Here is a 27882-nt window from a genome sequence, read left to right on the forward strand (position 1 = left end):
CTTGGGAGGCAGAGGCAAGAGGATCTCTGAGATCTCGGCCAGCCTAGGTCTACAGAGCGAGATCCAGGATAGCCAGGGCTACACAAAGAAACACTGTCTTGAAAAAGAAAAAAAACAAAAACTGTATCCTCCAGTTCACACCCTAGACCACAGGTTTGTTAGGATGCTACAGTATCGAATCAAAAGCCTAAATTTCCTTATAGCGAGCAAGTCCGACAACTAGCTACAAGCCTGGGGGCGTGGGAGACACCGGTGCGCACGCGCGCTGGGCCCGCCTCAGTCCTCCGGAACAGTCTCGCGAGAAGAGCCGCCCCAGGACGGAAAGATGGCGCCTCCCAGTCCCCGGGAGCCTCAGGCCGCGCCAGTGACCAGCGCGACCAAGCCTGACGAGGAGATGGTGCTGCCTGGCTTCCCCGACGCAGACAGCTTCGTGAAAGTGAGTTCGCGGGCCCTGGGGCACCCCAGGAGCCCCCTGTTCTGGCCGGAAACGGGTCTGGGGCTGCGGAGAAGACGCTGCGGGCTTCCGGCGCCCTCCGCGGCGGCCGGCCTCTCGGCGCGCAGCGGGAGTAGCCGCGGATCTGGAGCGGAGGGCGCCGCGCTTCCGGTGTGAGCGCGTGCCGCTTTGCGTGTAAAGCCGAGTCCGCGCCCTCAGAAGGGCGTCCTTGTCATCCACGTGGCGCACCCTCCCCCTGCCCAGCAGCTGGGGAGCCCAGGGCACTCCCGCTGATGTCTGTAATCCCAGTTCTCGGGTTGAATGTCACTTGTCGGTTGCCATCGAGTCTCTCGAAGTGCCAAAGCGCATTCATCATCAGCACATCCTGGAGAAGAGCATAGAGGATTCATGCAAATTCTGTGTTCATTAGCCGTTCACACGAACACTCACCCTCTATCAATGACAGCCACTTCAGATTGTTCCCCGTTACTGCACAGCAGTCTACCTGAACCACTGGTTATAAAACGGTCATCTGAAGTGTCTAACGTGTGTTGTTGATGAATGTGCATCAAAACCACAAAAATACAGTAAATTATTATAGGACTCAAGTAATTGCATACATGTGCCAGTCAGTGTTGTAAGTGATTTTAGTAGTTCATTTAATCCTCCCAATAACTAATGAGTAGGTACCTTTTACTATGCCCATTTTTCAGAGGTGTAAACTAAAGTCGGTATAAACAAAATAACTTTATTCAAATCACAGTTCATAGTTTCAGAACCAAGACTAAAACTCAGGACATAATAAATCTTATTCGTATTAGAAATGGTAGTTGGTAGGGTGGCTGCCTAGCCTGGGGTTTCATTCTCAGCACTACATAAACTTCCAGCACTCAGGAGGTAGAGGCAGGAGGATCAGAAATTCAAGGTCATTTTCAGTCTACAGGTGAGGTTGAGGCTAGCCTGGTCTATATAAGATATTCTGTGTCTAAAACAAACAAGCAAACAAAAAACTGACAGGACTGGAGATATGGCTTAGTTGGTAGAATGCTTGTCTGTCATGGTTTGATCCCCAACACCGTATGAACAGATGTGACCCATGCCTATAATAGAGGGTAAGAGGCCAGAGGATTAGAAGTTCAAGGTCATCCTTGGCTCCATAGTGAGTTGTAGGTCATTGTGTGTGTGTGTGTGTCTCTCTAAGGGAGAGAAAGAGAGAATGCGTACCGAATATTTGCTGGTACCCGTAGAGTCCAAAAGAGAGCACTGGATCTTCTGGAGCTTGAGTTGCAGGTGGTTGAGAGCAGCCCTGTATAGGTGCTGGGAACCAAACTTAGATCCTTTGCAAAAGCAGCAAGTGCTAAGCACTCTTAACACTGAGCCATCTTGCCAGTTGGTGGTGGTGGCGGCGACGGCGGCGGCCCACGCATTTAATCCCAGCACTCGGGAGGCAGAGGCAGGCGGATCTCTGTGAGTTCCAGGCCAGCCTGGTCTACAGAGTGAGATCCAGGACAGGCACCAAAAACTAAACACTGAGCCATCTCTCTAGCTTCCGGGGATGTCTATCTTTAAAATCTTTCATTTTTTTTTTTTTTTTTAATTTTTACTAAATGACTAGGAGTCCGTGTTTAAAATGTCTCTTTTTCTCTGGATTTTTCAGTTTGCCCTGGGGTCAGTAGTAGCAGTTACCAAGGCATCTGGAGGCCTGCCACAATTTGGTGATGAGTATGATTTTTATCGAAGTTTTCCTGCCTTCCAGGCATTTTGTGAAACACAAGGAGACAGGTTGCTTCAGTGGTAAGTAGTATATATTGTTTATTATGTTGACTGAAAAAAAGGAAAGGAAAGATCATTTTTCCTAAGAGTCCCATACCTCAGTGGTAGGGGCATAATAAGCATGAGGAATCCCTGGTTCTGAACCCCATACCAACCAACAAAGTGGTAGCATATGCCTTTAATCCCAGGAAGTGATGGCTGAGTGGAGAAAGGCATATAAGGTGTGCGTGCTTCCTAAGCAGAGGCATGAGATCTCAAGCGCTGGGATTAAAGGTGTGTGCCACCACTTCCTGGCTCTGTTTCTCGCCTAGACTGAGTCAATCTCATGTAGTTCAGGGTGACTTTGAACTCACAGAGATCCAGACTGATCTCTGACATCCAAGTGCTAGGAATAAGGTGTATGCCACCACTGCCTGGCCTCTATGTTTAATCTAGTGGCTTGTTCTATTCTCTGATCTTCAGGCAAATTTTATTAGGGTGTACAATATCAGCACACATGGCCTGGGAGAGCCCTGGTTGGCCTGGAACTTAATGTGTAGATGAAGCTGGCCTTCAGTTCTTTTGGGGGGGGCGGGGGGGAGACAAGGTTTCTCTGAATAATACTCCTGGCTGTCCTGGAACTCGCTTTATAGACCAGGCTGGCCTCAAACTCATGGAGATTCACCTGCCTCTGCCTCTTGAATGCTGGGACCAAAGATGTGCGCCACCACCACCCACCTAGCCATAAATTCTTTTTGGGGGGGAGAGGGGTTTGAGACAGGGTTTTTCTGTGTAGCTTTGGAGCCTTTCCTGGAACTCCTACTCTGTAGCCCAGGCTGCCCTCAATCTCATAGAAATCCGCCTCCCTCTGCCTCTGTAGTGCTGGGATTAAAGGTTTAGCCTTGAATTCTGTATAGTTTTGGTGCCTCCCCTAGATCTTGCTCTGTAGACCAGGCTAGCCTAGAACTCACAGAGATCTGCTTTGCCTTGAATTCTTTTTTTGTTTTGTTTTATTTTTTCCTCTTTTTTTTATTATTTTATTTTATTTTTCCAGTTATCAGCTTGATACAGTACAAATTCTTATCCTAATAGTGAAGTGTTTCACTGACGCTTCCCCAGTGATTGAGTAAAACCAAAACTTAAAAGCCACAGTCATCCTAGGGGTCCCCCCTGCTATGTAGCCTCCCTGGATCTGTGGGTTGCAGTCTGATCTTTGCTTTATATCTAGAATCCACTTGTAAGTGAATACATACTATGTTTGTCCTTCTGGTTTTGGGTCAACTCACTCAGGATGATTTTTTCTAGTTCCATCCATTTGCCTGCAAATTTCATGCTGTCATTGTGTTTCTCTGCGGAGTAGTACTCCATTGTACCACATTTTCTTAATCCATTCTTCAGGTGACAGTCATCTAGGTTGTTTCCAGGTTCTGGCTATTATGAATAATGCTGCTATGAACGGAGTTGAGCATGTGTCATTGTGGTATGTTAGAGCATTCCTTGGGTATATGTCCAAGAGTGGGATGGCTGGATCTTGAGGTAGATTGATTCCCAATTTTCTGAGACACCGCCATACTGATTTCCACAGTGGTTGTACAAGTTTGCAACAGTGGAGGAGTGTAGATGTAACCAACCGTCTTATTAAATAAAAAACACAGAACCAATGCAAAGAAGAAAGCCAAGAGGTCAGAGCTAAGAGCTAAAACCTTACCCTTCCTCCTGCGGTGGTCCTGCCTCTCCAAACCAGAGCTACTTCCTGTGTTAAAGTCTTTATATCGAGTTTCTGTTCTGCCTTCTCATTGGTTGTAAACCCAACCACATGACCGCCTCGTCATGGCCTGTCTGTATAGACCTCCAGGTCTTCTATGGTTGGTATTGAGATTAAAGGCGTGTGTATCCAATGCTGGCTGTATCCCTGAACACACAGAGACTTACCTAGCTCTGTCTACCAAGTGCTGGGATTACAAGCATAAGCCACCACTGCCCTGCTTTTCTATGGCTTGCTAATAACTCTGACCCCCAGGCAACTTTATTTATTAACATACAAATAACATTTTAATACAAATAAAATATCACCATAAAGGAGTGTTCACTTTGCTCCACATCCTCTCCAACACAGACTGTCATTAGTGTTTTTGATCATAGCCATTCTGACAGGTATAAGGTGGTATCTCAGAGTCATTTTGATTTGCATTTCTCTGATGATTAAGGATGTTGTGGATTTCTTTAAATATCTTTCAGCCATTTGAGTTGCCTTGAATTCTTAAAGATCAGCCTTCCTCTGCTTCCTGAGTACTGAAATTATAAATGTGAACCATCATACCTAGCATGATCTGTGATTGTAAAAAATAAATTAGCCAAGCGTGATGGCGCCCGCCTTTAGTCCCAGCATTCCGGAGGCAGAGGCAGGCAGATCTCTGTGAGTCCTAGGCCAGCCTGGTCTACAAAGTGAGTTCCAGGATAGCCAGGGCTATTACACAGAGAAACCTTGTCTTGAAAAACCTAAATAAATAAATAAGCCGGGCATGGTGGTACCTGCCTTTAGTCCTAGTACTCGGGAGGCAGAGGGAGTCGGAACACTGTGACTTTGAGGCCAGCCTGACCTACAAATCAAGTTCCAGGATAGCCAGAGCTGTTACAGAGAGAAACCCTGTCTCAAAAAAAAAAAAAAAATCAGGGGCCAGCAGGATGGCTGGGCGGGTGAAAAGCCCCTGCTGCCAGGCTTGCTGACCTGAGTTTGAGCCCTGAGACTCCATGTATAAGCACAGAATCCTTCCTTCAATTTGTCCTCAGACTGTACAGGTGGGGAGTGGAACGCACATGTATACACACAAAATACCTTTTTTAATTGAATTTTAATTTTTTAAAGTTTTTTGCTGGATGTGGTGGCTCTACCTTTCATCCCAGCACTTGGGAGGCAGAGGTAGGTGGATCTGTGAGTTCAAGGCCAGTCTGGCTTATAGAGCAAGTAGGACAGCCAGGGCTACACTTTTCTCATCTATTAATTGTTGGGTGAAACTATCTTGAAGCTATTATTTTATTTCATTGAGAAAACGTCTCACTCATTAAATTGCCCAGGTTGACTCCAAACTCATTGTACCCAGGCCTTGAATGTCCAAGCCTCCTGCCTCTGCCTTGCTTTATCAGAGGCCTACAACACCAGTCCTGCCTTTGGGTCTTGTCTCTGAAAGGTTGCTGTGAGAATGTACATTTCATTCATTTCATCTGTACTGCTGGGAGCCCTGAGGGCCAAGCCCTCGAGTTTTTCCCAGATCGTAGATTGGGGGAATGAAGGTGTGTGCTCTGACCTCGGCTTTCCCTCTTCAGCATGAGCAGGGTAATGCAGTACCATGGGTGCCGCAGCAACATCAGAGACCGAAGTAAAGTGACCGAATTGGAGGACAAGTTCGACTTACTAGTTGATACCAACGATGTGATTTTAGAGAGAGTGGTGAGTGTTTCCCCATCCACATAAGTGAACTAACAATTTTAAAACTCAAATATTAAAATGCAAGGAGGAATTCCGGCATTATGGAAAATGAGAAGGAAGTAAGTTAGCCAGGCTTAGTGGCCATGCCTGTAATCCCAGCACTATGGAAGCAAAGACAGATAGATCTCTGTGAGTTCTAGGCCAGCCTAGTCTACATAGTAAGACCCTATCTCTCTCTCTGTCTCTCTCTATATATCCAGATAGATAGATAGACAGACAGACTATTACTATTATTATCAATTATGTGTATGAGTGTGTATCCCTGGAGGCCAGAGGCCTTGGAGCCCACCGGAACTGGACTTACAGACTGTGAGTCACCTAACATAGGTGTTGAGGGAAAACGCCAGTCCTCTGCAAGAGCCAGCCCCCATCCATGCTTTTCAACAAATTTAAAATTTTTCAGCTCTGGAGAGATGGCTCAGCAGTTCAGAGCACTGGCTGCTCTTCCACAGGACCTGGGTTCAGTTCCCAGCACCACATGGCAGCTCACACCTGTCTGTAATTCTAGCTCCAGGGGCTCTGGCACCCTCCACAGACGAACAGGCAGGCAAAACACTGATGCACATAAAATAAAATGAATAAATCCTTTATAAAAATTTAAACTTTTAATTTTATTTATTAAATTAATTTATTAAATTTATTGTTATTAAATATTTATTTTTATTATTAAATAATTGTTATTATTAAATTTATTAAACTAAGTTAAAATTCTGCATGTGTACAGTATACAAATAATATTTTGATACATACATTTACCTTCTCTTTTGTGTATGTATTAACTACATAATTCTGTGAATGTATTGCTTGAAAATGTCAGGTAATTAAGTCTGTCAAAGGAAGATCCTGTCCCAATGCCTCGTCTCCTCCTAGGGTATATTACTGGATGAAGCATCGGGTGTGAATAAGCATCAACAACCTGTCCTCCCTGCTGGACTGCAGGTCCCCAAAACAATAGTGTCGAGTTGGAACCGGAAGGTGAGCACGTCTTTGCAGACTGAATAGAGCTCCTAATTGGGTTTTCCAGGCCTGTCTCATTTTAATTTGCATTTCTGTTGTGACATACTGACGAAGCTGGGTACTTCCACTTTCACATGGTCCCACAAGCACACACATGAGTCATTGGAACCTCACATGCAGTAACATTGCAAATGTGTGGTTGCTGGGATGTTTTCTCTTCAGAAAACAAGTTGGAATTCCTTTTCCTACTTCATGAAGTTCCTGTGTTTAATTGTTCCTTATGTGTTGGCCATAGGCAGGAGAATATGGGAAAAAAGCAAAATCTGAGACTTTCCGACTGCTACATGCAAAAAACATCCTCCGACCCCAGCTCAGATTCCGAGAGAAGATTGATAATTCCAATACACCATTTCTCCCTAAAATCTTTGTCAAACCCAATGCTCGGAAGCCCCTCCCTCAGGGTAAGTGGTGCAGTGTCGCCGCCTTTGCGCCCTTCTGTTTGACACAAAGTGTGTGTAGGAGGGGTACTTTTCCCTCCACCTTCCTTTCCTCCTCCTCCTAAACTGGAAGGCATAGTGGTGTGTGCCTCCTGTGTGATGGTGTTTGTCGCTGCTCGGTCTCCAGCCCTCTCAAAAGAAAGGCGGGAACGTCCACAGGATCGTCCTGAGGACCTGGACGTCCCCCCTGCCCTGGCAGATTTCATCCATCAGCAGAGGACCCAGCAGGTTGAACAGGACATGTGAGTGCATGGGTGTGGGCTTTCTCCTCGCCTTCCTGTTTCATTTGTTTGTCTGGAGACAGGGTCTCCTATGACTCGGGCTGACCTTGAACTCAGCTCCTCCTCACAGTACTGAGAGTACCGGTGCATGGACCATACCTGGCCCTTCATGCCTTTTTTTTTTTTTTTTTTTTTAATTTTTTATTTATGTTTTTTAATTTATTTTTTTTTGGGGGGGTGGTCGAGACAGGGTTTCTCTGTGTCGTTTTGGTGCCTGTCATGGAACTCACTCTAGACCAGGCTGGCCTTGAACTCAAAGAGATCCGCTTGCCTCTGCCTCCCGAGTGCTGGGATTAAAGGTGTGTGCCATCACCGCCCGGCTGCCTTTTTTTTTTTTTTTTAAAGATGTGTGTGTGTATGTGTGTGTGTGGTGTATGTTTGCAAGTCATCCTTGCACAGGAGCCATGCTGATCTTCTCCATTATTCTGCTTTTAGTAGACATGCTGCCCAGGTGAGCATCAGCCTGTGTAATCTTCCTAAGTTTTTGTTGTTGGGGATAGGGCATGTAAGACATGTTCTCACATATCTCAGGCTAGCCTCAAACTTCTGTTTGAGGTGACCCTGAACTTGGGATCCTTCTGCTTTCACCTCCCAGATGATGAGATTATAGGTGTGAGCCCTCATCCTCAGGTTTATCTGGTACTGAGGCTGGATCCCAGGGCTTCATTTTTGCTGGACAAGCGCTGTAACAGCCAAGCCCCAGCCCAGCCTACAGTTTGTTTGCACACACTGTATCTGAGCATTTGTGTGCCCTTGGAATGATGGAATTCATCTGAAGATCTGTGCTGTGTTCACGCAGGTTTGCGCATCCTTATCAATATGAACTTGATCACTTTACTCCACCTGAGTCGGTGCTTCAGAAGCCGCAGCCCCAGGTCAGTGCCCCACCTCCGTTTCCAAGCCAGCATCTGGGAGCCGGGCAAGAGCAAAGCATTGGTTGGTTTGGTGCAGTTTTCCTGCAGTAGCTTTGGGAGGCTGTGGTGTGGGGTCATCCCTTGGACTTAGAGTTCATCCTGTACCTTGTTTGGGTTGGTCTGTAACAAGCTCCTTTCTTGGTCCAGTTGTACAGACCTGTGGAAGAGACACCCTGCCACTTTGTATCCTCCCTGGACCAACTCGTGGAGCTGAATGAAAAGCTCCTGGGTTGTCAGGAGTTTGCAGTGGACCTAGAGGTACCTTGTAATTGACCTTGAGTGAAATCTTCATTTTCCTAAAGTTAGTGCTAAATTTAATCTCTTTTGTTCTTTATGTTTGGGGCCTGAGACAAGTATTGCATCATAGGCCAGGCTGGCTTTAAACTTACTTTGTAGCCCAGGCTAGCCTCAAAATCAAACCTATCCTCCTGCCTTAAAAATTTTTTTTTTCCTAAAAATTAGTCATGTAACTGATATAGCTAACTTTTAAAAACTGGTAGAGGAGGGTTGTGGATACAGCTCAGGGCAGGATTCTTCAGTTTCATCCCCAGAATTTAAAAAAAGGTAAAGGAATACCTACTAACCTTTCCCCTAACCTCCCTTTCTGTGTGGTTCAGCATCACTCATACAGAAGCTTCCTAGGACTGACCTGCCTGATGCAAATTTCCACCCGAACAGAAGACTTCATCGTTGACACCCTAGAGCTTCGAAGTGACATGTACATTCTCAATGAGAGCCTCACAGACCCAGCCATTGTTAAGGTCAGCCATCCTGGCTCCCGCCTGAGGTGGGATTGCAGCATTTTTCAGAGTACCATCTTGTTCTTTCAGCCATGCCATCTCCTACTCTGAGGTTCTGCAGACCTAACTGCTTAGTTAGGCCCATAGGGGCCTTTACCATGTAGCTTGTTGCTATCCAGAGACATAAATCATGTTAGTGACTGTTTCAGTGAGCCTGGTCAAGTGGCTTTCTTGAACTTAAAGACAACACACTTGGAGCTAATAGGGCTCCTCACCCATGCCATGGTCCAAAAGCAGTTGCAGCCCTTAACAGTATACGGTTACAAGCCCAAACGATGTCTGTGGCCTAAGTTAAAAGAAGTACTTAAAACCACACACACTGCCTGGCCGTGGTGGCACATACCTGTAATCCCAGTACTCAGGAGGCAGAGGCAGGAGGATCTCTGAATTCAAGGCCAGCCTGATCTACAGAGTGAGTTCCAGGACAACCAGGGTTACACAGAGAAACCCTGTCTGGAGAAACAAAACAAAAAACTTACACACACCCTGGGTTGAGGATGTAATCCAGTGGTAAGGTGCTCCCCTAGCAAATGCAAATCCCAGAGTTCAGTTTCTACCCGTGTTCTGATAGCCCAAAGGCAGGGCTAAGTAAGGAGACAGACGAGTAGCCTGGTGCTAGTGTGAACTGCATGGCCTTGGTTTTGTTTTCAGGTCTTCCATGGTGCCGACTCTGACATCGAGTGGCTACAGAAAGACTTTGGGCTCTACGTAGTGAACATGTTTGACACACACCAGGCAGCGCGGCTTCTCAACCTGGCTCGTCACTCACTGGACCACCTGCTGAGACTCTACTGTGGTGTGGAGTCAAACAAGCAGTACCAGCTGGCAGACTGGAGGATACGGTCAGTCTGCCTGCCTGCCGGTGGCGGAGATGTGTGGGTACAGGGAAGAATCTGGTAACTTGGAAATCAGTGCCAGGCATAGTGTTTCACACCTTTAATCCCAGCACTCGGGAGGCAGAGGCAGGTGGATCTCTGTGAGTTCAAGGCCAGCTTAGTCCACAGAGCCAGTTCCAGACATCCAGAGAAACCCTATCCTGAAAAACACATTCGTAATATTTGAAAACCACTTACTTTTCCAGCCCTTAGCCTCCTCAGCACCAGGCCAAGTGCTACAGGGATGCCATCTTGGTCATGCTCACAGCTTCTTAAGAGCTTGTTCCCTTTTCATAGCTGAGATAAGAAAGCACAGAGAAGGTAAGGACAGACAGGTGGAGCTATAAGTCACCCCAGGACCATAGCACCCGAATTTTAACCTTAGCATCACTCTGCCTTGGCGTGCGCGCGCGCGTTACATAATGGTTTGTCACCCTGAGATGCAGTAGGTGTCCATGTGTCATAGTCTGGGGAAGGAAGGAGTCTGCACATAGATGGCCCAGATGGCTGTCCCTGGGACAGGCACTGAAGCTCTGTCTCTTGCAACTCTAGCCCTCTGCCAGAGGAGATGCTAAACTACGCCCGGGATGACACCCATTACCTGCTGTATATCTATGACCGAATGAGGCTGGAGCTGTGGGAGAGAGGCAACGACCAACCTGTCCAGTTGCAGGTCGTGTGGCAGCGGAGCAGGGACATCTGCCTCAAGGTACCCCATCACCAAAGCTACACACACCCCCAGCACTCAGGCTCTGTTTCTAAGTTCTGTTTATTTCATTTTTTAATGGCTCTTGGGACAGAGAGATGGCTCAGTGGTAAAGAGTACTGTCTGCTCTTCTGGAAGATGAGGGTTCAATTTCCAGCACCCACATGGCAGTTCACAACTGTCTGTAGCTCCAATTTCAGGGGATCTGACTCCCTCACCCAGACATATATGCAAGCAAAACACCAGTGCACACAAAAGAAAGCCAGGTGGTGGATCTCTGTAGGCCAGCCTGATCTGCATGAGAGTTCCAGGATCCAGAGTTCACAAAGAAACACTGTCTCCAAAAAAAAAAAAAAAAAAAAAAAAAAAAAACAGAAAAATGGCTTTTATCATGGCGGTTTTGTTTTGTTTTGGGTTTTTTGTTTTGTTTTTATTTTCCAGAGCTGAGGACCAAACCCAGGGCCTTGTGCTTGCCTACCACTGGGCTAAATCCCCAACCCCTATCATGGCATTTTTATACATATATGTCATTATATTTTCTTTATCCTCTTCTCCTGCCCTTCCCAATTACCCCCATCGGACTCTTGCTGGTTGAAATGAATGATAAGCGGCGCTGGTGGAGGTGCTGGTTATTGGCAGAAAGGTCACCGTCACGACAGAACCCAGTTACTTAGTAGTAGAGAGCTTTATTGGGGGGGGAGAGACAACAACAAAAAGACCAGACCTGGGAAAGAGCACGTGCAGAGGGCAGACAGAAAGATGGTGGAGGAGGAGAGAGCAATAAATGGGTGGGGGTCTGCATCCAGCTTTTTAAGGGCTCCCCGTATGGAGCCACACCAAGCATGCACTGATTGTGTGACCACTGGTGTGCAGGTAGTCGCCAGCACACACTGATGATGTAAGACGCAAGACCTTTTGCTTAGCTCCTGAACTGCACATGTGCAGTCATGTAGCTGGAGTGAGGGCAGAATCCTAACACTGGTCCCCTCCTTTTTCCAAAGTAGTGACGCCTGTCTGTGTCCCCCTCCCCTCAAGCTCTCTTTCTCCCCTCTAATGGTCACTTTCTGCTTTGGTGACCTGAACACACCGTATAAATCTAGGTTCTGCATATTCAGGAGAGCTTTCAGTTCCTATCCAGGATCTGGCTTGTTTTAACTGGCTGAATAAAATTTCATTCTGAGGCTGAGACAGAGAAGGTGACCAGAACCCCATTTAAAAAAACAAACTAGTGATGGGCATTGTAGTACGTCCCTTTAATCCCATTTAATCTCATTATACAGAGGCAGGGGCAAATAGATCGCCATGAGTTCAAAGCCAGCCAGGTCCACATAGTGAATTCCATGAGAGCCAGGGCTGTAGAGTGAGACTCTGGGGGCGTGGAGGGTGAGGAGTACTTGTTGCTCTGCCAGAGGAACCTGGTTCAATTTCCAGCACCCACATGATAGGTCACAACTGTCTATAGGCCGTCTGTGGACACTAGTTACACACAAAGTGTGCAGACATGCAGGCAAAATACCCAGACATAAAGTAAAAAATAATTTGCATTTTTCTGATGGGAAGAACGTTGAACACTTTTTCAAACACTAGCTTATTTCTGTTTCTTTTGAGAACTTTCATCAGTTCACTAGCCCATTTATTGATTGGATTTGGATTCTTCCTGTTTCATCTTTGCAGTTCCGTAAAAGTACAGAATGCTCATGACTTTTGGTTTCATCCTCATCCAGAATTTTCAGTGTGTGTGCTGGGTTTCCTTTTGCATTTTGCTTTTGCTTGCAAGGATGACAATTTAGTCCAGAACCTCACACACCAAGCAAGCACTCTCCCACTGAGCTCTATATCCAGCCTTTGTTTCAGGTGGTTTGTTTTTTGGTGTTTGGTTTTGTTTTGTTTCAGGGCAGGGTTTCTCTGCACAGCCCTGGCTGTCCTGGAACTTGCTCTGTAGCCCAGGCTGAATTCGAACTCACAGAAATCTGCCTGCCTCAGCCTCCACATGCTGGGATGAAAGGCGTGCGCCACCAGCTCCTGGCTTTGTTTCAGTTTTTAAGACAAGGTCTCACTAGGTAACCCAAGCTGACCCCTTCGCTTGTAGTCCTCCTGGTTTAGCTTCTCAAGTGAACCACCAAACCCAGCTTTTCCTTTGTCCGTTAATGCAAGAGCCAAACGTTTTTGAAGAGCCCAGGGCACAATTTTTATTCCATTGATGTTCTTTTTTACAGTGCTGAGAACAAACCAGAGCTTCGTGCATGTTGCACAAGTGCTCACCCACTGAGCCTTTTCCACACTCGTTGATCTCGAATGTTCTCTTAACGTTTTACAGAAATTCGTCAAGCCTATCTTTACGGACGAGTCCTACCTCGAACTGTATCGCAAGCAGAAGAAACATCTGAACTCACAGCAGCTGGCGGCCTTTCAGCTGCTGTTTGCCTGGAGGGATAAGACAGCTCGCAGGGAGGATGAGAGCTACGGGTGAGGGGTTGGGTCCTTTAATGCTTATGGGCCCAGCGGGTCTGATGTGAAGGCTGACTAAGTCTCATTCATTATAGCATCTAGTGGATCTTACTAGTTGAACATAATGGGATCCCATTCTGTGTTTTGTTCCAGATATGTTCTACCTAATCACATGATGCTAAAGATAGCTGAGGAACTGCCTAAGTAAGTCTCAGAGCTGAATGACATGCTCTCTCTTCTCAGTCGCTCTCAGTCCTTCACAGCCAGGCATTCTGATTGCGGCTGCCTGAGGCTGTACTCATAGAGGTTAGTACCCCAAGCTTGAAGGTGGCAGGGCCCAGGGAGCCACAGTCCTTGCCTGAGGGCTCCTGGGTAAGAACTAAAACTTATGAACTGGCATATTTCCATGGCTAGTCCCAAGCCTGCTGTAGTTCCTTAGAAAGGAGAACTAACCCACATTCTTTCTTCTGTCTGTTTCTCTAAATTAAAGCCTGGAGGTTTTTAAGAATGTTGTTGTAATGATTGGAGCATAAACAGGAATAAGGAGTGGAAACCAGCTTTTCTTGAGGCTTGTTTCCAGCTCTCACTATTTGTAAGATAACTAGAGGAGGGCACTAAGAGTTGATTCAGTAAAGGTCACGTGTGTAGGTGGCTGGCCTGGGCTGATGATGTAATCTTTTAGACTTTCTGTGGCCTTTGTGTAGGGTTTAGAGGGCCAGGTCGAGGGGTCCTAACTCCATGACCAAGGCTGGCCTGGAACTCACTACCTTGAACTTCTGCTCCTCCTACTTCACAGATGCTGAGCTTACAGACCTGTACCACCATTCTTGGTTGATAGTGTGCTGGGGATAGAACCCAAGGCATGAGCATGCTAAGCAAGCACTCTGCTAACCAATCTACAGCCCGGCCTGCCCAGTCATTGCTGTCAGGAAGCCTTGAAGGGCTGTATCTCCATGATGAGCTGAGTTTTTGTCCTTGTTTTCAGGGAGCCTCAAGGCATTATAGCTTGCTGCAACCCAGTACCACCTCTTGTTCGGCAGCAGATCAATGAGATGCATCTTTTAATCCAGCAGGCTCGAGAGATGCCCCTGCTCAAGGTATGCAGTGTTTCAGCCAGCGGGCCCAATCTTCAGCACTTCCCTCCTGTGGCCTCCTAAAGCCCTGAGCTGCTCTCCTGCTCTAACCACCCTGAGGAGTATTGATGGCTTGGAAAGCCACTATCCAGTTAGATTTAGCTGCTTTTGTGTTACTGGTTTGAGCTTTGAGATTTGGTTTCATTTTTTGATGCTATTGTTCAAGCCCAGGTCTTCCCCATGCTACACAAGTACTCTTCTGCTGAATTATTACCCAAGCCCATGCATTTTTATTTTATTTTATTTATTTATTTTGGTTTTTCAAGACAGGGTTTCTCTGTGTAACAGTCCTGGCTGTCCTGGAACCCACTTTGTAAACCAGGCTGTCCTCAAACTGACAGAGATCCACCTGCCTCTGCCTCCTGAGTGCTAGGATTAAAAGGTGTGTGCCCAACTTTAATTAAATTTTTATGTATTTCTATATATGCATGTAGGCATATGTATACCACAGTACACTTGTCTGGGCCCGAATACTCACTTGTAGGAGTCAATTCTTTCCTTCCACTACTTGGGTCTTGGGGGTCAAACTCAGGTTGTCATACTCGGCAGCAAGAGCCCTCTCACAAGCAGCTACATTTTTTTTTTGTTTATGACAGTCATAAACTAAGCCTTATCCTTTATATTACATCCTTTATGTGGCCTTTTTGATAATTTGATAACAAATAATGGGGCTATTTAATGGTTGTGGTAAAGCAGTTAATCTGGTTTTAGTCTATGGAATGAGTTGGAGTAGGGATCCTGGTGCAGAGACCTGGCAGGGGAACCCCAGATCCGAAGCCTGAGTGCACATGTTTGGACCGCTGTGGACGCGGCTGGTAGGGAAGGTTCCTGGCCTTCAGGTCAGAAAGTGCTGTCAGTTACTGCTGAGCCTGCGGACTATAGAGGAGCCTCCCACCTGGACAGCAGTTAGATTTGCAGATAGTAGAGGCAGGATCCAGGAGCACAGACTAAAGACAAAAAGCGGGGGGCTGGAGAATCGTGGGTGGAATGGGAATTCAGAAAAGTCAGTTTTTGTGAAGTAAATACTAAAGTATGCGTAAACGTGGATGGAAGTGGGATATCCCACAGAAAATAGAGGCATAGCTGGGTATGCAATGTACACCTATAATCTCAGTACGTGCATGCAGAGGCAGGAGGGGCAGGAGTTCAAGGTTATCTTCAGCTATCTATTGAGTTTGAGGATAGCCTGAGCTATCACCAGGTGGTGGTGGCGCACACCTGTAATCCCAGTACTCAGGAGGCAGAGGCAGGAGAATCTCTGAATTCAAGGCCAGCATGATCTACAGAGTGAGTTCCAGGACTGCCAGGGCTACACAGAGAAACCTTGTCTCGAAAAGCCAAAAGAAAAAACAAAGAATTGTCAAAATAAGAAGGTAAAGGCTTGCCACCAGTGTGGTGACCTGAGTTCAATCCCCAGGTCCTATGGTTGAAGGAAAGAATCAGTACCTTTAAGTTATCCTCTGGCCTGTTTGCCATGCTTGAATGAATGAGTGAATGAATGAATGTAATAAAAAAAAAGAAGAAGAAGAAGAAGAAGAAATACAGACATGTGTCTTTGTGGGAATGTCTGTGTTCTACATAGGTAATAAAACTTGTTACAATTCAGCTTACATGGTTTCTTGTTGGAGTATTGCTTTAATTCTTTTCTTTCCTTTTGAGATAGGGTCTTAACATGCAGGGTCATTTCTAGACCAACCTTGAGCTCAACTGTGTGATCCTGCAGCCCAGGCAGGCTGGAACTTTTAATCCCCCTGCCTCAGCCTCCCAAGTAACTAGGATTAGACTTACACCAACCACCACATCTGCCTTTCTTAGGACAACTTTGAATGTATTGACTTAGTAGTGATATAAATATGTGATGAATCATTTTTCAACTTTTGAAAGATTTTGACCCAAAGACTTAAAATGAAAGAAGAAAGTGAATTGCAGCTGTCATGTTAAGATATCCTTCTGCAGCCAGGCCGTGGTGGCGCACTCCTTTAATCTCAGCACTTGGGAGGCAGAGGGAGGTGGATCTCAGTGAGTTCGAGGCCAGCCTGGTCTATGGAGTGAGATCCAGGACAGCCAGGACTCTTACACAGAGAAACTCCTGTCTGGAGAAAAACAACAACCAAAAAGATGTCCTTCTGCAGTGGTGGGGCACACCTTTAATCCCAGCACTTGAGAGGCAGAGAGAGGAAGGTGGATCTCTGTGCGTTTGAGGCCAGCCTGGTCCAGAGCAAGTTCCAGGACAGCCAGGGCTATACAGAGAAAGTCTGTCTCAGGGGGAAGAAAAAAAAAATGTTCTCCTGGGACTGAGTGATACCTCACAGGTACGGTGTACGGTGTTTGCCCCTTGTGTGAGGCCCTGGCATCCCAGCACCACACATATACACTCAAAAAGGCTTCCTTAGTCTTCTGGTTTGTATAAGTAAAAAGTGTGCTGGCTGCCTGAGAAGTCTCCTCCAGGCTCGCTGGAAGCTGTTGCATCGTGCCACCCCCTGACTAGACAGTGCTTGGGCATGATGACGTAATTGGCAGTGCCAGGGGCTGAAAGGGGTGAAGGGTGAAAGATGATCTCCTGGCCCTCGGGAGACAGACTCATGGACGAGTACAGTCTGCTGAGTAAGCATGTGTCCTTGACTTTACACAGCTTTCCTCAGTTTCTTTTTTTTGTTCTTTGTTTTTTGAGACAGAGTCTCAAGTAACCCAGGATGGCCTTGAACTTCAGATCCTCCTGCTCCCATCTCTGGAGTACTGGAATTATAGGCATGTGCAATCGCACCCGCTGGGGAGTCAAACCCAGGGCTTCCAGCATGGTAGGCAAACACTCTGCCAACTGAACTACATCCCCGGCCCTACTCTTCTTTCCTCCTTAGTCTGAAACTGCAGCTGGAGTGAAGAAGAGCGGACCGCTGCCTAGCGCCGAGGTACAGTGTCACGGCTGCTGTCTCACCTATGGGAGGGGTGGAGACCACAGTCCCTGACAGGTCAGTGCTCTTCCACTGGCCAAGAGCTCCTGGCCGCCTTATGAGTTTTACATGTGGTCTGCTGATTTCTCTTTGATGCAGAGATTGGAGAATGATCTCTTTGGACCCCATGACTGTTCCCATGCCCCTCCAGATAACTACCCGATCACCCCAACCGATGGTAAGATGGAGGCCCCCTGAACTTCCAGAGCGAAGGAGACTGTTTCCTGGACCCGGGCACATGTCTTGACTTGCTGACTTCTGTGTCCCTAGGGTCTGTGCCACTTCAGAAGCAGCCGAGCCTCTTTGCTGAGGGCAAAGAAGAAACCCCTCTGGATGCCAGATGTCTTCTTGCCACAGCCGTCATCACTCTGTTCAGTGTGAGTAGCAAGACCGTTCCCAAGCTGGCTCAGGTTCCTGGTGTCGGGTGCTCTTCTCACATGGGCCGTCTGCCTGGAGGGGTGCATGTATGTCTGAGACCAGTGCCAAGGTGAGCTAGAGAGGGGTGTGGACAGGTGAGCTGTCAGGAAGGAAGGAGTGTCTCATGAGCACTGTATGTGAAGAAACCCTAGAGGAGGGCCTGAAGCCAGGGCTCAAGAGGTTACGTGCACTGGCTGCTCTTCCAGAGGACCCGAGTTCAATTCCAAGTACCCACATGATGGCCTACTGCTGTCTGTAGTTCCAGTTCCAGAAGATCTGACACCTCCTGACCTGTGTGGGCATTTGACACACACATGGTGCACATATATACACACAGGCAAAACACTCATACACATAAATAAAATCTTGGTTTTTTTCAAGACAGGGTTTCTCTGAGTAATAGTCCTGGCTGTCCTGGAACTTACTTTGTAGACCAGGCTGGCCTTGAACTCACTGAGATCTACCTGCCTCTGCCTCCCAAGTGCTGGAATAAAGATGTGTGCCACCACTGCCCAACAAGTCTCTTTAAAAAAAAAAAAAAAAAGAAGAAGCCAGCAGTAGTGGCGTACATCTTTAATCTCGGCACACGGGAGTCTGAGGCCGGCCTCAGGATCTCGGAGTTCTCCTGGTCTACAGAGTGAGTTCCAGGACAGCCAGGGCTACACAGAGAAACTTTGACTTGAAAAAAATAAATAAATAAATAAGATTAGGTCTTACTGTGGTGATTCATGAAGGAGGTCGGGGAGTCTTTGCTAGCCACCGGCTAACAGAATCTGGTGTGATTCAGCAACCAGATCTGTGGACAGAGACTGCCTTCCCTTTCCCTTTTTCTTTTTAATCAGGGTCTCATTCTGTAGCCCAGTGTGGCCTCAAACTTGCAGTTCTCACTGTTGCTCTTCTAGAGGACCTGTTTGATTCCCAGCACCCACATGGCATCTCACAACCATCTTTAGCTGCAGTTCCAGGGGATGCAACACCTTCTGACCTCCATCAGCACCAGGCACACATGTGCTACACATACATACATACATACATACATACATACATACATACATACATACGTGCAAACAAAGTGCTCATTCATATAAAATTTTAAAAAAGAATCATTCGGGTTTCTCCTGCCTCAGCCTTCCAGTGCGTGGATTCCAAGCATGTGCCCCCTCCTAGCTGGTGTTCATGACCTTGAGGCTGCACTGATATGAGAGCTCTATGTTTAGTCAAAGAAGGCTGCACTATCTCTGTACTGTGTTAGAAGCAAACATGACTTTAAGAGAGAAACCAAGTTTGTGAATTCAGTTGGAAGCAACGTTCTGTTGCATGTGTTCATTGGTTCCCTGTCAAAATCTATAATGTTACAGTCCACATTTCATGTGTCAGTTAAGACCTCAAGCTCTTGGGCCAGATAGACATGTGTTTTCATCCCTGCTCTTCCCATCTTAGTGGTAGGGCTCTCCAGGAGCAGAAGACAGTAGAAAAACCACAGGCCTTGGAGGCTGTGAAGGCAGGAATAATTCATTAGATCACTTGTAGGGTGTATCAGCTCACGCCTTTAGTCCAGAAGCAGGGGGATCCCTGTGAGTTTGAAGCCATCCTGGTCTACATAGCTCAAAAAAAAACAAAGAATTTATCAGTTCAAGAAGTTAATCCTATTGTGGGCCTGTCCTGATGCACAGCATGATCATGGTTAGAAGGGATGGGTCTTGGTCTGTCCTTGCAGGAGCCTAGCGCTGAGGAAAGTGGAAAGACTCCATTGACGGTTGCACAGAAAAAAGCCCAGAACATAATGGAGTCCTTTGAAAACCCATTTAGGATGGTGAGTAGTGCAGCTACACCAGGCCGCCAGGAGCTGCAGGGAATTCTGCAGCCATGCATCCTTTCCCCCGGGAGGAGAACAGGACTGTGGAGGGGGAGCCCAAGTCCAGCCTGTCAGTCGTCCATGGTGTCCAGGTCGGGACTCTGGAGTTGGGCCGTGTGGGACCACACTGGCAATATTAGTTATTGCCTCTGATGGGCAAGGTGCCTGCTCTCGGCATTTGTAGTGACTCTTGCCCCTTCTGCAGTTCCTGCCTTCTCTGGAACAACAAGGCCCACATCTCTCAAGCAGCAAAGTTTGATCCTTCTTCAAAAATCTATGAAGTAAGTAGCTTCTCATGCTTTGGAGCAGTAGCTGTCAAGGGGCTTCTGTGAGGGAGGCTCCCATCTCAGGCAGGCTCCAGATCCTTTGTGGGCCACTGAGAACAGGAGAGGCCCTGTCCGTCCAATCATGCTTCTAGGAAGAGGCCAGACTTGGAAGCCGTGGGGAATCTCTATAACAAAGGTTGGGGGCTGGGGACAGAGCTCGGTAGTGGCATGCTTGCCTGGCTTGTATGGAGCCCTGGCTTGGTCCCCAGCACCACATAAAGCTGGCGTGGAGATGCACACATATAATCTCAGCACATGGGAGGTGACAGCAGGAGGATCAGAAGTTCAGAGTCATCTTCAGCTACATAGTGTGTTCTAGGATAACCTGGGGTCTATGAGGCCCTGCCCTAAAAATTAAAAAAAAGAAGCAGAAGCCTGCCCTGGTTCATGAGCATATCAAAGTAGGATAATGTTTGTCTAATGTGTGATAGCCTAGGTTCAAATCCAGCACTGGAAAGAAAAAAATAACAAAAATGTTTTGTGTTTTTCTAATGGAGTAATTTATATGTAATAAAGTACATAAATAATACAGTTTATAACACTTGTACATGTGTATGTTGATTCAAGGCCCTTAAAGGACCAGCTTGCTCTGAAGAGGCACTGGCTTGCACTGTGGACAAGGTCCCCTCTGTCTGGGAGGCAGCACGTTGATTCAAAGCCTCTGTTTGCCCTGTAGGAAGGCTGTGCTCTGAGACACCCAACAGCACATCCTGTACTGGACAGCACTCTGACAGGCCTCAGTCCTGTGCAAAGGGGGTTAGCCTCCTACTTTCAGGAATGGGGAGTCCCAGGGCCAGCAAGATGGCTCAGTGGGTAAAGGAGCCTACCACCATGCCTGAAAAGCTGAGTTAAATCCCAGGAACCTACATGGTGGAAGGAGAAAACTGACCTCATACATGCACAGTGGTGTATACACAAACACACACACACACACACACACACACACACACACACACACACACACACACACAATAAGTGAATAAATTTTAATGAAAACAGCCAGATGGCTGGGTGTGATGGTGTGTGTACCTTTAATCTCAGCACATGGAAAGCAGAGGCAGGCAGTTCTCTATGATTCTGAGGCCAGCCTAGTTTACATATCAAACATGATGAGGTTCTGCCTTAATAATAATAACAACAACATTAAAACTAGAAATGGGAAGTCCTGGACTTGGAGACTTGGCTCAGTGATAGTGAACTCTTTTAGCAAACACAGGGCCCTGGGTTCAGACCCAAACCAGGGAGAAAAATAAAATAGGCTGGGCATAGTGCTATATCTTCAATCCTAGCATTTCAGAGTCAGAAGCAGGTCGATCTCTGAGTTCAGGGTTAGCCTGGTCTACATAGCAGGTTCCAAGCCAGCCAGGGCTACATTGGGAGACCCTCTCCCCACCCTCCAAAAAAAAAAAATAATGAGTGTGGGGGGACTGGAAATATGGAATCTGTAGTGTGCAAATGTAAACCCAGTACTGGAGTAATGGAGGCAAGAAAATGAGTTGAAAGTCGTCGTTGGTCACGTAAAACCTTTGAAGTTAGCCTTGACTCATAGCCAAAATAAAAAGACAAAATGTGTGGCCTTTTCTTTATCTCTTGCCCCTGTGGCAAACCCTTCTGCTTTCTGTCCCCCCTTGTGCTCATTTGGGTCACCTGATGTGAACCAAGGTCACAGCCAGAAGTGGGACAGAGAGGGAGACACAGGACCAGGAGGAGACCCATCTTGTGCTCGGCTTTGTTTACTAACTGGGCCACTGGGCAAGTGACTGTGGCTTCCTGTCCTGGAGGGTGGACTGGACTGAATGAGATGTCTGGTGTGAGCACATACAGCCTGGTGCCAGGGGTTCAGCTGTAGTTTGTCCTCCTTAGTAAGCCAGCAGAAGGTGGTGTCTTTAGATTCGGGGTGTGTGGCTTAGAATGGGGGTCATTTTTAGGTTAGCACCCCTCAGTTGCCTCTGAATGAGTAGGACTCCTGAGTAGCTGAGTTTAGGCAGGTTTTTTTGGTTTTGTCTTTGTTTTGGTCATTGTCTGTTTTCATTATAGATCAGCAACCGCTGGAAGCTGGCCAGCCAGGTCCAGGTCCAGAAAGAACCTAAAGAAGCAACCTTGAAGAAGGTGGCCGAGCAGACAGGTAGTGCTTGACTCCTTGTAAATTCGGGGTCTTTTTTTTTTTTTTTTTTTTTTTTTTTTTTTTTTTTTTTTTTTTTTTTAAAGATTTATTTATTATGTATACAGGTTTCTGCTGACATATCCTGCAGCAGAAGAGGCACAGATCTCATTACAGATGGTGTGAGCCACATGTGTTGCTGGGATTGAATCAGGACTTTGGAAGAATAAGCAGTGCTCTTAACCTCTGAGCCATCTCTCCAGCCCAAATTCGGGGTCTTTTGTCGGGGTGTTTTGTGTTGCATGGTCACTCAAACAGATCACTCCAAGATGAAATTTAAGGCCTATATGGCAGCAGGAAGGTCCAGTCTCTCTGATGAACTGAACCTCCAACAGCCGTATTGATTGATTGTTACACAAAGTTGTTTTTTAGGTGAAGTATTTCCTCATACCAAGGCCCCTAATCTAAGCTATATGTCTCTGTAAAGGAAAGCATCACATGCCCTCGTGACTTTAATCCTTTTTTTTTTTTTTACTTTTTGAGACAGGGTTTCTCTGTGTAACCATGTAGCCTTCCTTGGCTGTCCTGGAACTCACTCTGTAGACCAGGCTAGCCTCAAACTCACAGAGAGTGCTGAGATTAAAGATGTGCACCACCACCACTAGGCGACTTTTGTCCTTTATTGGGTATCATTTGCAATACATGATAATCCAAGAGCCTCAGATGTGCCAGGGACGTCTTGTGACCAAAATCACATGAAGGCTGCAACACCCCTTCAGAAAAACAATTTCATAAATTGGTTCCACAAGATTCTTTATTGTTTACCACAATGATTCTTCAGGGTCAAAATACTTTTAGAAAACAACTAGTCATTCTAATATCTGCCCCAGATACAGCGGCTCTGCTACATTCCACGACAGCCTTTGAAGAGACAGCCCTAGCATATCAGTCTGGCTGAGGACGTTGACTGACAGGTGTCTAGTAGGGATCCAAGCCCTCACTGACAGACAAGGCAGTGGGCAGAACAGGCCCAGCCCCAGCCTCGTGGAGTTCAGCGTCTAGTAGGGATGGCACATGGACACTGCCTGTGTGCTCTGCCCTGTAAAGCAGGGGTGTGTAGAGAGGGAAGAGGTAAAGAATGCAGCCATGTGGGTGCTGGTGAGAAAAGGCAGCCTAGGTCACCTAGAAGTGACAGGCTGGCGTGGATCCTGGGGGAGAGTGGACTGAAGCAGAGTCCAGAGTCCCGTGTGGTAGCTGGCTGGCATGTCAACAGAATGGCAAGGCAGGACTGCCCAGAGTACCCGGGGAAGAGGGCCGGTAAGCAGGCAGGGCCTCCGTGAGGACCGGCTGCCTGGCTCTGAGTCAAAGTAGAGAGGGGCACGGAAAGCCTGAGGAGACACACCAGTAACAGCTGACGGGCTTGCTGTCAGACCCCAGACTCACCCTTTCTTAGCGCCAGCACTTAAGCTGAGGCATGGCAGAGGAAGGAGTGGGTGGCAGAGGGTTGGTTCTGAGCACTTAGGAAGATGGGCTTGCTGGCTGTAAGAGAAGGCCATCTTTAAAAGGAGCCCAACTCCTGGCCACTGATACTAAGAGTGTCAGGGAAGGCGCTAGGTGCTTGGCCCGGCTTCCTGAGAGGCACAGGCAGGGTTGCATTAGATTAGAGCCTGTAGGTAAGGCCAGAGAGCACTGAGCTGAGTCCAGTGGAAAGGTGGAGGGAGGGCAGCAGCGCTGGCCCTCGTGCCCAGGTTGGGTAGACAAATGGCAGGAAGTTCACAAATGGTTCTCTCGCGCAGGCGCCCGGAAACAGGCAAAGGAGGAGTCTGAAGCAGCTTCGTTGGAGCAGGCCATCCCAGTGCGGCAGCAGGCCGCGGTACGTGCTCCCTTTCTCCCTTTTCAGAAATGAATGCCCCTGCTCATGTTCAGGGGTTTCCTGGACTGTAGCCGGAGGGCTCACTCTACATCCCAGCTTTTGAATAGTTCACACACACACACACAGCTGACCTGGGCTTCTCAGTCAGTGCCCACCTGTTTTCTCGAGTCAGGTGATACTAGAAATCTTTTGTTTTGTTTTGTTTTTTGTTTTTTGAGACAGGGTTTCTCTGTGTAGCTTTGCGCCTTTCCTGGGACTCACTTGGTAGCCCAGGCTGGCCTCGAACTCACAGAGATCCACCTGGCTCTGCCTCCCAAGTGCTGGGATTAAAGGCGTGCGCCACCACCGCCCGGCCTAGAAATCTTTTATGATGTCTTTGTTTCTTCGGTAAACCCTCACAGCACTGGGCTGGCTTGGCAGGGGACAAAGCACAGAGACATTGCTGTGCCCCAGTCTACCCTAGAGAAACCTCTCTGTTCTTCCCTGAGGGAGGGGGTTGGGTGGGTGTCATCGTCTCCCGCCCCCATTCCACAACACAGGGTTTCTCTATGTAGCCCAGGCTAGCCTTGAACTCAGAGATCCACCTGCCTCTGCCTCTGGAATGCAGAAATCAAAGGTATGCACTACTATGCCTCATGAGGCCTCTTGGTTTTTACCACACCCAGACCACTCTGGAATTCCATTCTCTTTGTTTGTTTGTTTGTTTGTTTGTTTGTTTCCAGATGGGGTTTCTCTGTGTAGCCTTGGCTGTCCTGGACCTCAGAGACTCCTGCCTCTGCCTCTGCTGGAGTTAAAGGAGTGCGCCCCACCGCCTGGCTAGAACTCCATTCTTAGCTTCTGCCTTAGGTGATCTGCTAGCATTGTCAGTAATGAACTTGCTCCCGCTAATACTAGCTGAGTATGACTGTCTCTAAATTCCAGTCTCATCTCCCATCCCTGCCGCTGAAGCAGCTTGAGTCCCCAGCTAGCATCCCCAGTTTGAGCATCCCACTCAGATACCCAAAATCTGAAATGCCCACTTTCCACTTTTCTAAGTGCTGACACAGCACCACAAGTAGAAATTTCCATGCTGCACAAAGTTACTTCAAGTTGCATGGAACAGCCTGCAGGCTGTATGGATAAGCTGTAAGTGAAGAGGAGTGAATCTCACATTTAGACTGGGGGCTGGCCTGAGGAACCGCACAGAGTTGCAGATGGTGTGGAAGCCCAGGAGCTCTGCTCCTACATTCTCATGCTTCCCCCCTGCTTGTTCTCACCTTGCAGCTAGAAAATGCTACTAAAAAGAGAGAGAGAGCCACCGGTGACCTGAGGACCACAGAACAAAAGCAGGAGAAGAAACGACTAAAAAGCTCCAAGAAACCCAAGGATCCCGACCCCCCAGGAAAAGATTTCAGTCCTTACGACTACAGCCAGTCAGACTTCAGGGCCTTTGCTGGTAAGGACAGGGAGGACCGCCAAAGAGACATAGGACCATTTTTATGGGAGGGCTGCAGAGTGTGGGGTGCAGCTTCTCTCAGTGAGCCCTGCCCAGACACAGGGCGAGCGTGGCACACAAAAGCCTGCCTGCTCTCCTTGAAGCAGATCTCAGGAGCCATTGTCCGTGGCTCCACAGGAGGTCCTCCAGTGTGACACACAGTTAGGTTCCCTCCCACATCCACAGCATCCAGACTGGGTTGAAGGCACTATTCACAAAGCCCACGGAGTGACGTCTTGTGACCCTTAGCCTAGGTCTCTGTGCTGTGAAGGGTGTGCGTAGCACTGTAGCAGCCTCTAGAGCTTGGAAAAGGGAGAAAGCAGGACTGGAGAGTCCACACACTGAATACTGTCTGGAGCATTACCTCAGCCCACATTATGCTGAGATCTCATTGATCCTGAAGATGGACCTGCCCTTCCTAACCTGGGAACAGACCTGTGGATGACATAGTCTCTGGATGGACGGATGGACGGACGGACGGACAGACAGGCGGGCGGGCGGCAGTTCCTGGAACACAGGAAGGGTGGCGGGGCTGATACAGATGCTGCCTGAAGCCCAGAGCCCAGGCTGTGGGCCTTTGTGCTCACTCACTGCCGTCACTCTGACTTTTAGGGGACAGCACATCCAAGGCCTCCCCCCAGTTTGACCCGAATAAGCCGGCGCCTTCTGGCAAGGTAAGGCTGCGGATGGCACCTGGGGCCTGCAGTGTCCTTGTCCTCCTTGGCTCCGGTGACCATGGGGAAGCCTTTGTACCCTTCCTCACCTCATTTCTTCTCAAGTGTAGACACTGTTGCCGGTTGTTTCCACAGTAATTTTAAATTTATTGTTAACATGTAGCAGTGCAAAAAAGTCAAAGGACAACTTTTGGGAGTCCGGCCTTCCACCGTGGGCTCCAGGGCTCCAGCTCAGGCCACTGGGCTTGGGTGGCAAGTGCTTTATCTGCTGAGACATCCTGCCGGCTCCTGTGTTAGCAGTTTAACCAGTACAGGTTTCTTTTTTGGTGGGGGTGGGGATAGTATGGTTTGCTTTTCGTTGAGATGGAGTCTTGCTTTACAGCCCAGGCTGGCCTAGAACTCACAATCCTCCTGCCTCCATCACTCAAGTGCTGTGAGCACAGGGGTGTGCCTCTGCCTGGCGTGGCATGTCACTGCACAGGGTGTTGTTCAGTCTGCCACCAGGGCCTGCGGGGCTGCCCTGCGCAGTGAAGGGGCTGTGCGTGTAACTCCTGACTATACCAGGTCTGTGCTAGCCAGGCTGAAGCTCAAGTGTAAGCGGGGCAGCTCAGCCTGTCAGGCCACATGCTGGGGTGAGAGCTGACTGCCCAAGCTCAGGTGTCTTCCCCAGGGCCGGTGGTTGAGGCTGCTCTAAGAGTACACAATTCTTCTCTTTCAGAAGTGTGTTGCAGCCAAAAAGTTTAAACAGTCGGTGGGAAACAAAAGTATGTCCTTTCCAGCTGGCAAGTCAGACAGGTAGGTGGCGTGGCCGGGCCAGCAGGAAAGCCAACCTGCGTCCCTGGGAACAGCAGTAGAGTGCAGTACCAGGGTTTCAGCAGGACAGATATAGCGGGAAATCCACAGAGTCTGCTTAAAGGGCAGAGGAACTTATTAGGGGAGAAAACTGTACAGAACAGAACTGTGGCAGGTTCTGGAATGCTGGGGCACAGTCTCACGTGGTCCAGCCTTCTCAGTCCTGCATCCCAGTCCCAGGAGGGAGCGAAGAGGAGAGTCCTAATGCATCTCAGTCTTAAGGGTCCATGAGGCCACGCCCCAGGGGCATGGACTTCCAGGTCATCGGCAGGTGGAGCAGTTAGCTGCTGCATCTCTAGGGGCGTGCTTCAAGGTCATAGACAGAACAGCTACCCACTACATCAAGACCTCTCTGTTACCCAGAAAGCAGGGACAGACATGACCTGCTTCCTGTCAAGTTCACATTCACATGACGGTGATGATGTCCTGCATTCCAGACCTAAAATCCCATCTTTTTCCCATTTTCCTTTCTTTTCTCTTTGTGTTTTTGAGACAGGGTTTCTCTGTGTAGCTTTTGGAGCCTGTCCTGGAACTCACTCTGTAGACCAGGCTGGCCTCGAACTCACAGAGATCTGCCTGTCTCTGCCTCCCGAGTGCTGGGATTAAAGGCGTGCACCACCACCGCTGTTTCCCTTTCTTACGCTGTGGTTTCTCACTGGGTGCCCTCACTCAGAGTACATGGGTAGGAATTTTTCCCACACCAACTTGCTTCTTAGGGATAAGAGAAATGAGCAAATGGGTCATCACTGGTGAGTGTTTTCATAGCATGAACTTGAGGTCAGGTTCCCACACGTAAAGCAGAACAGGCCTGCTGCCCCAGACTCCACACAAACCAGCACCCAAGCACAGGCCTCACGCTGCTCTCCTGCTCGGCCCTCCCTTGCTGTGTGTTACTGAGATTTATACAGCTCCTAAACCCAAAGAAGTAACTCTGGTTCCCCTCTATCTCTGCAGAGGCTTCCGGCACAACTGGCCAAAGAGATAGATAGTGTTGGAGAGACTCCTGGGACTGCGGGCAGTGCTACTTTGTACAAACCCATTTTAAAATCATTAAAATTCATTCCTATTGGAAGAAA

General features: G+C 47.9%; 1 protein-coding gene across 1 annotated transcript; it reads left to right on the top strand.

Annotated features, from left to right (window-relative positions):
* The first annotated feature begins 284 nt into the window (after nucleotides 1-284).
* Nucleotides 285-27882, top strand: Exosc10 (exosome component 10). Its single transcript, XM_028893621.2, is given in 26 exon segments — nucleotides 285-436; nucleotides 2091-2227; nucleotides 5510-5633; nucleotides 6543-6647; nucleotides 6925-7090; nucleotides 7254-7368; nucleotides 8207-8282; nucleotides 8469-8579; nucleotides 8939-9082; nucleotides 9773-9963; nucleotides 10549-10705; nucleotides 13020-13168; nucleotides 13304-13354; nucleotides 14136-14247; nucleotides 17142-17192; nucleotides 17334-17412; nucleotides 17505-17611; nucleotides 19369-19464; nucleotides 19712-19729; nucleotides 19731-19787; nucleotides 21870-21957; nucleotides 23730-23806; nucleotides 25070-25241; nucleotides 25893-25954; nucleotides 26673-26749; nucleotides 27761-27882. Coding segments are annotated over 26 exon segments (2664 nt in total). The 5' UTR covers nucleotides 285-325; the 3' UTR covers nucleotides 27792-27882.

The sequence above is a fragment of the Peromyscus leucopus genome, chromosome 2 (assembly GCF_004664715.2).
Source record: "Peromyscus leucopus breed LL Stock chromosome 2, UCI_PerLeu_2.1, whole genome shotgun sequence".
Lineage (NCBI taxonomy): Eukaryota > Metazoa > Chordata > Mammalia > Rodentia > Cricetidae > Peromyscus > Peromyscus leucopus.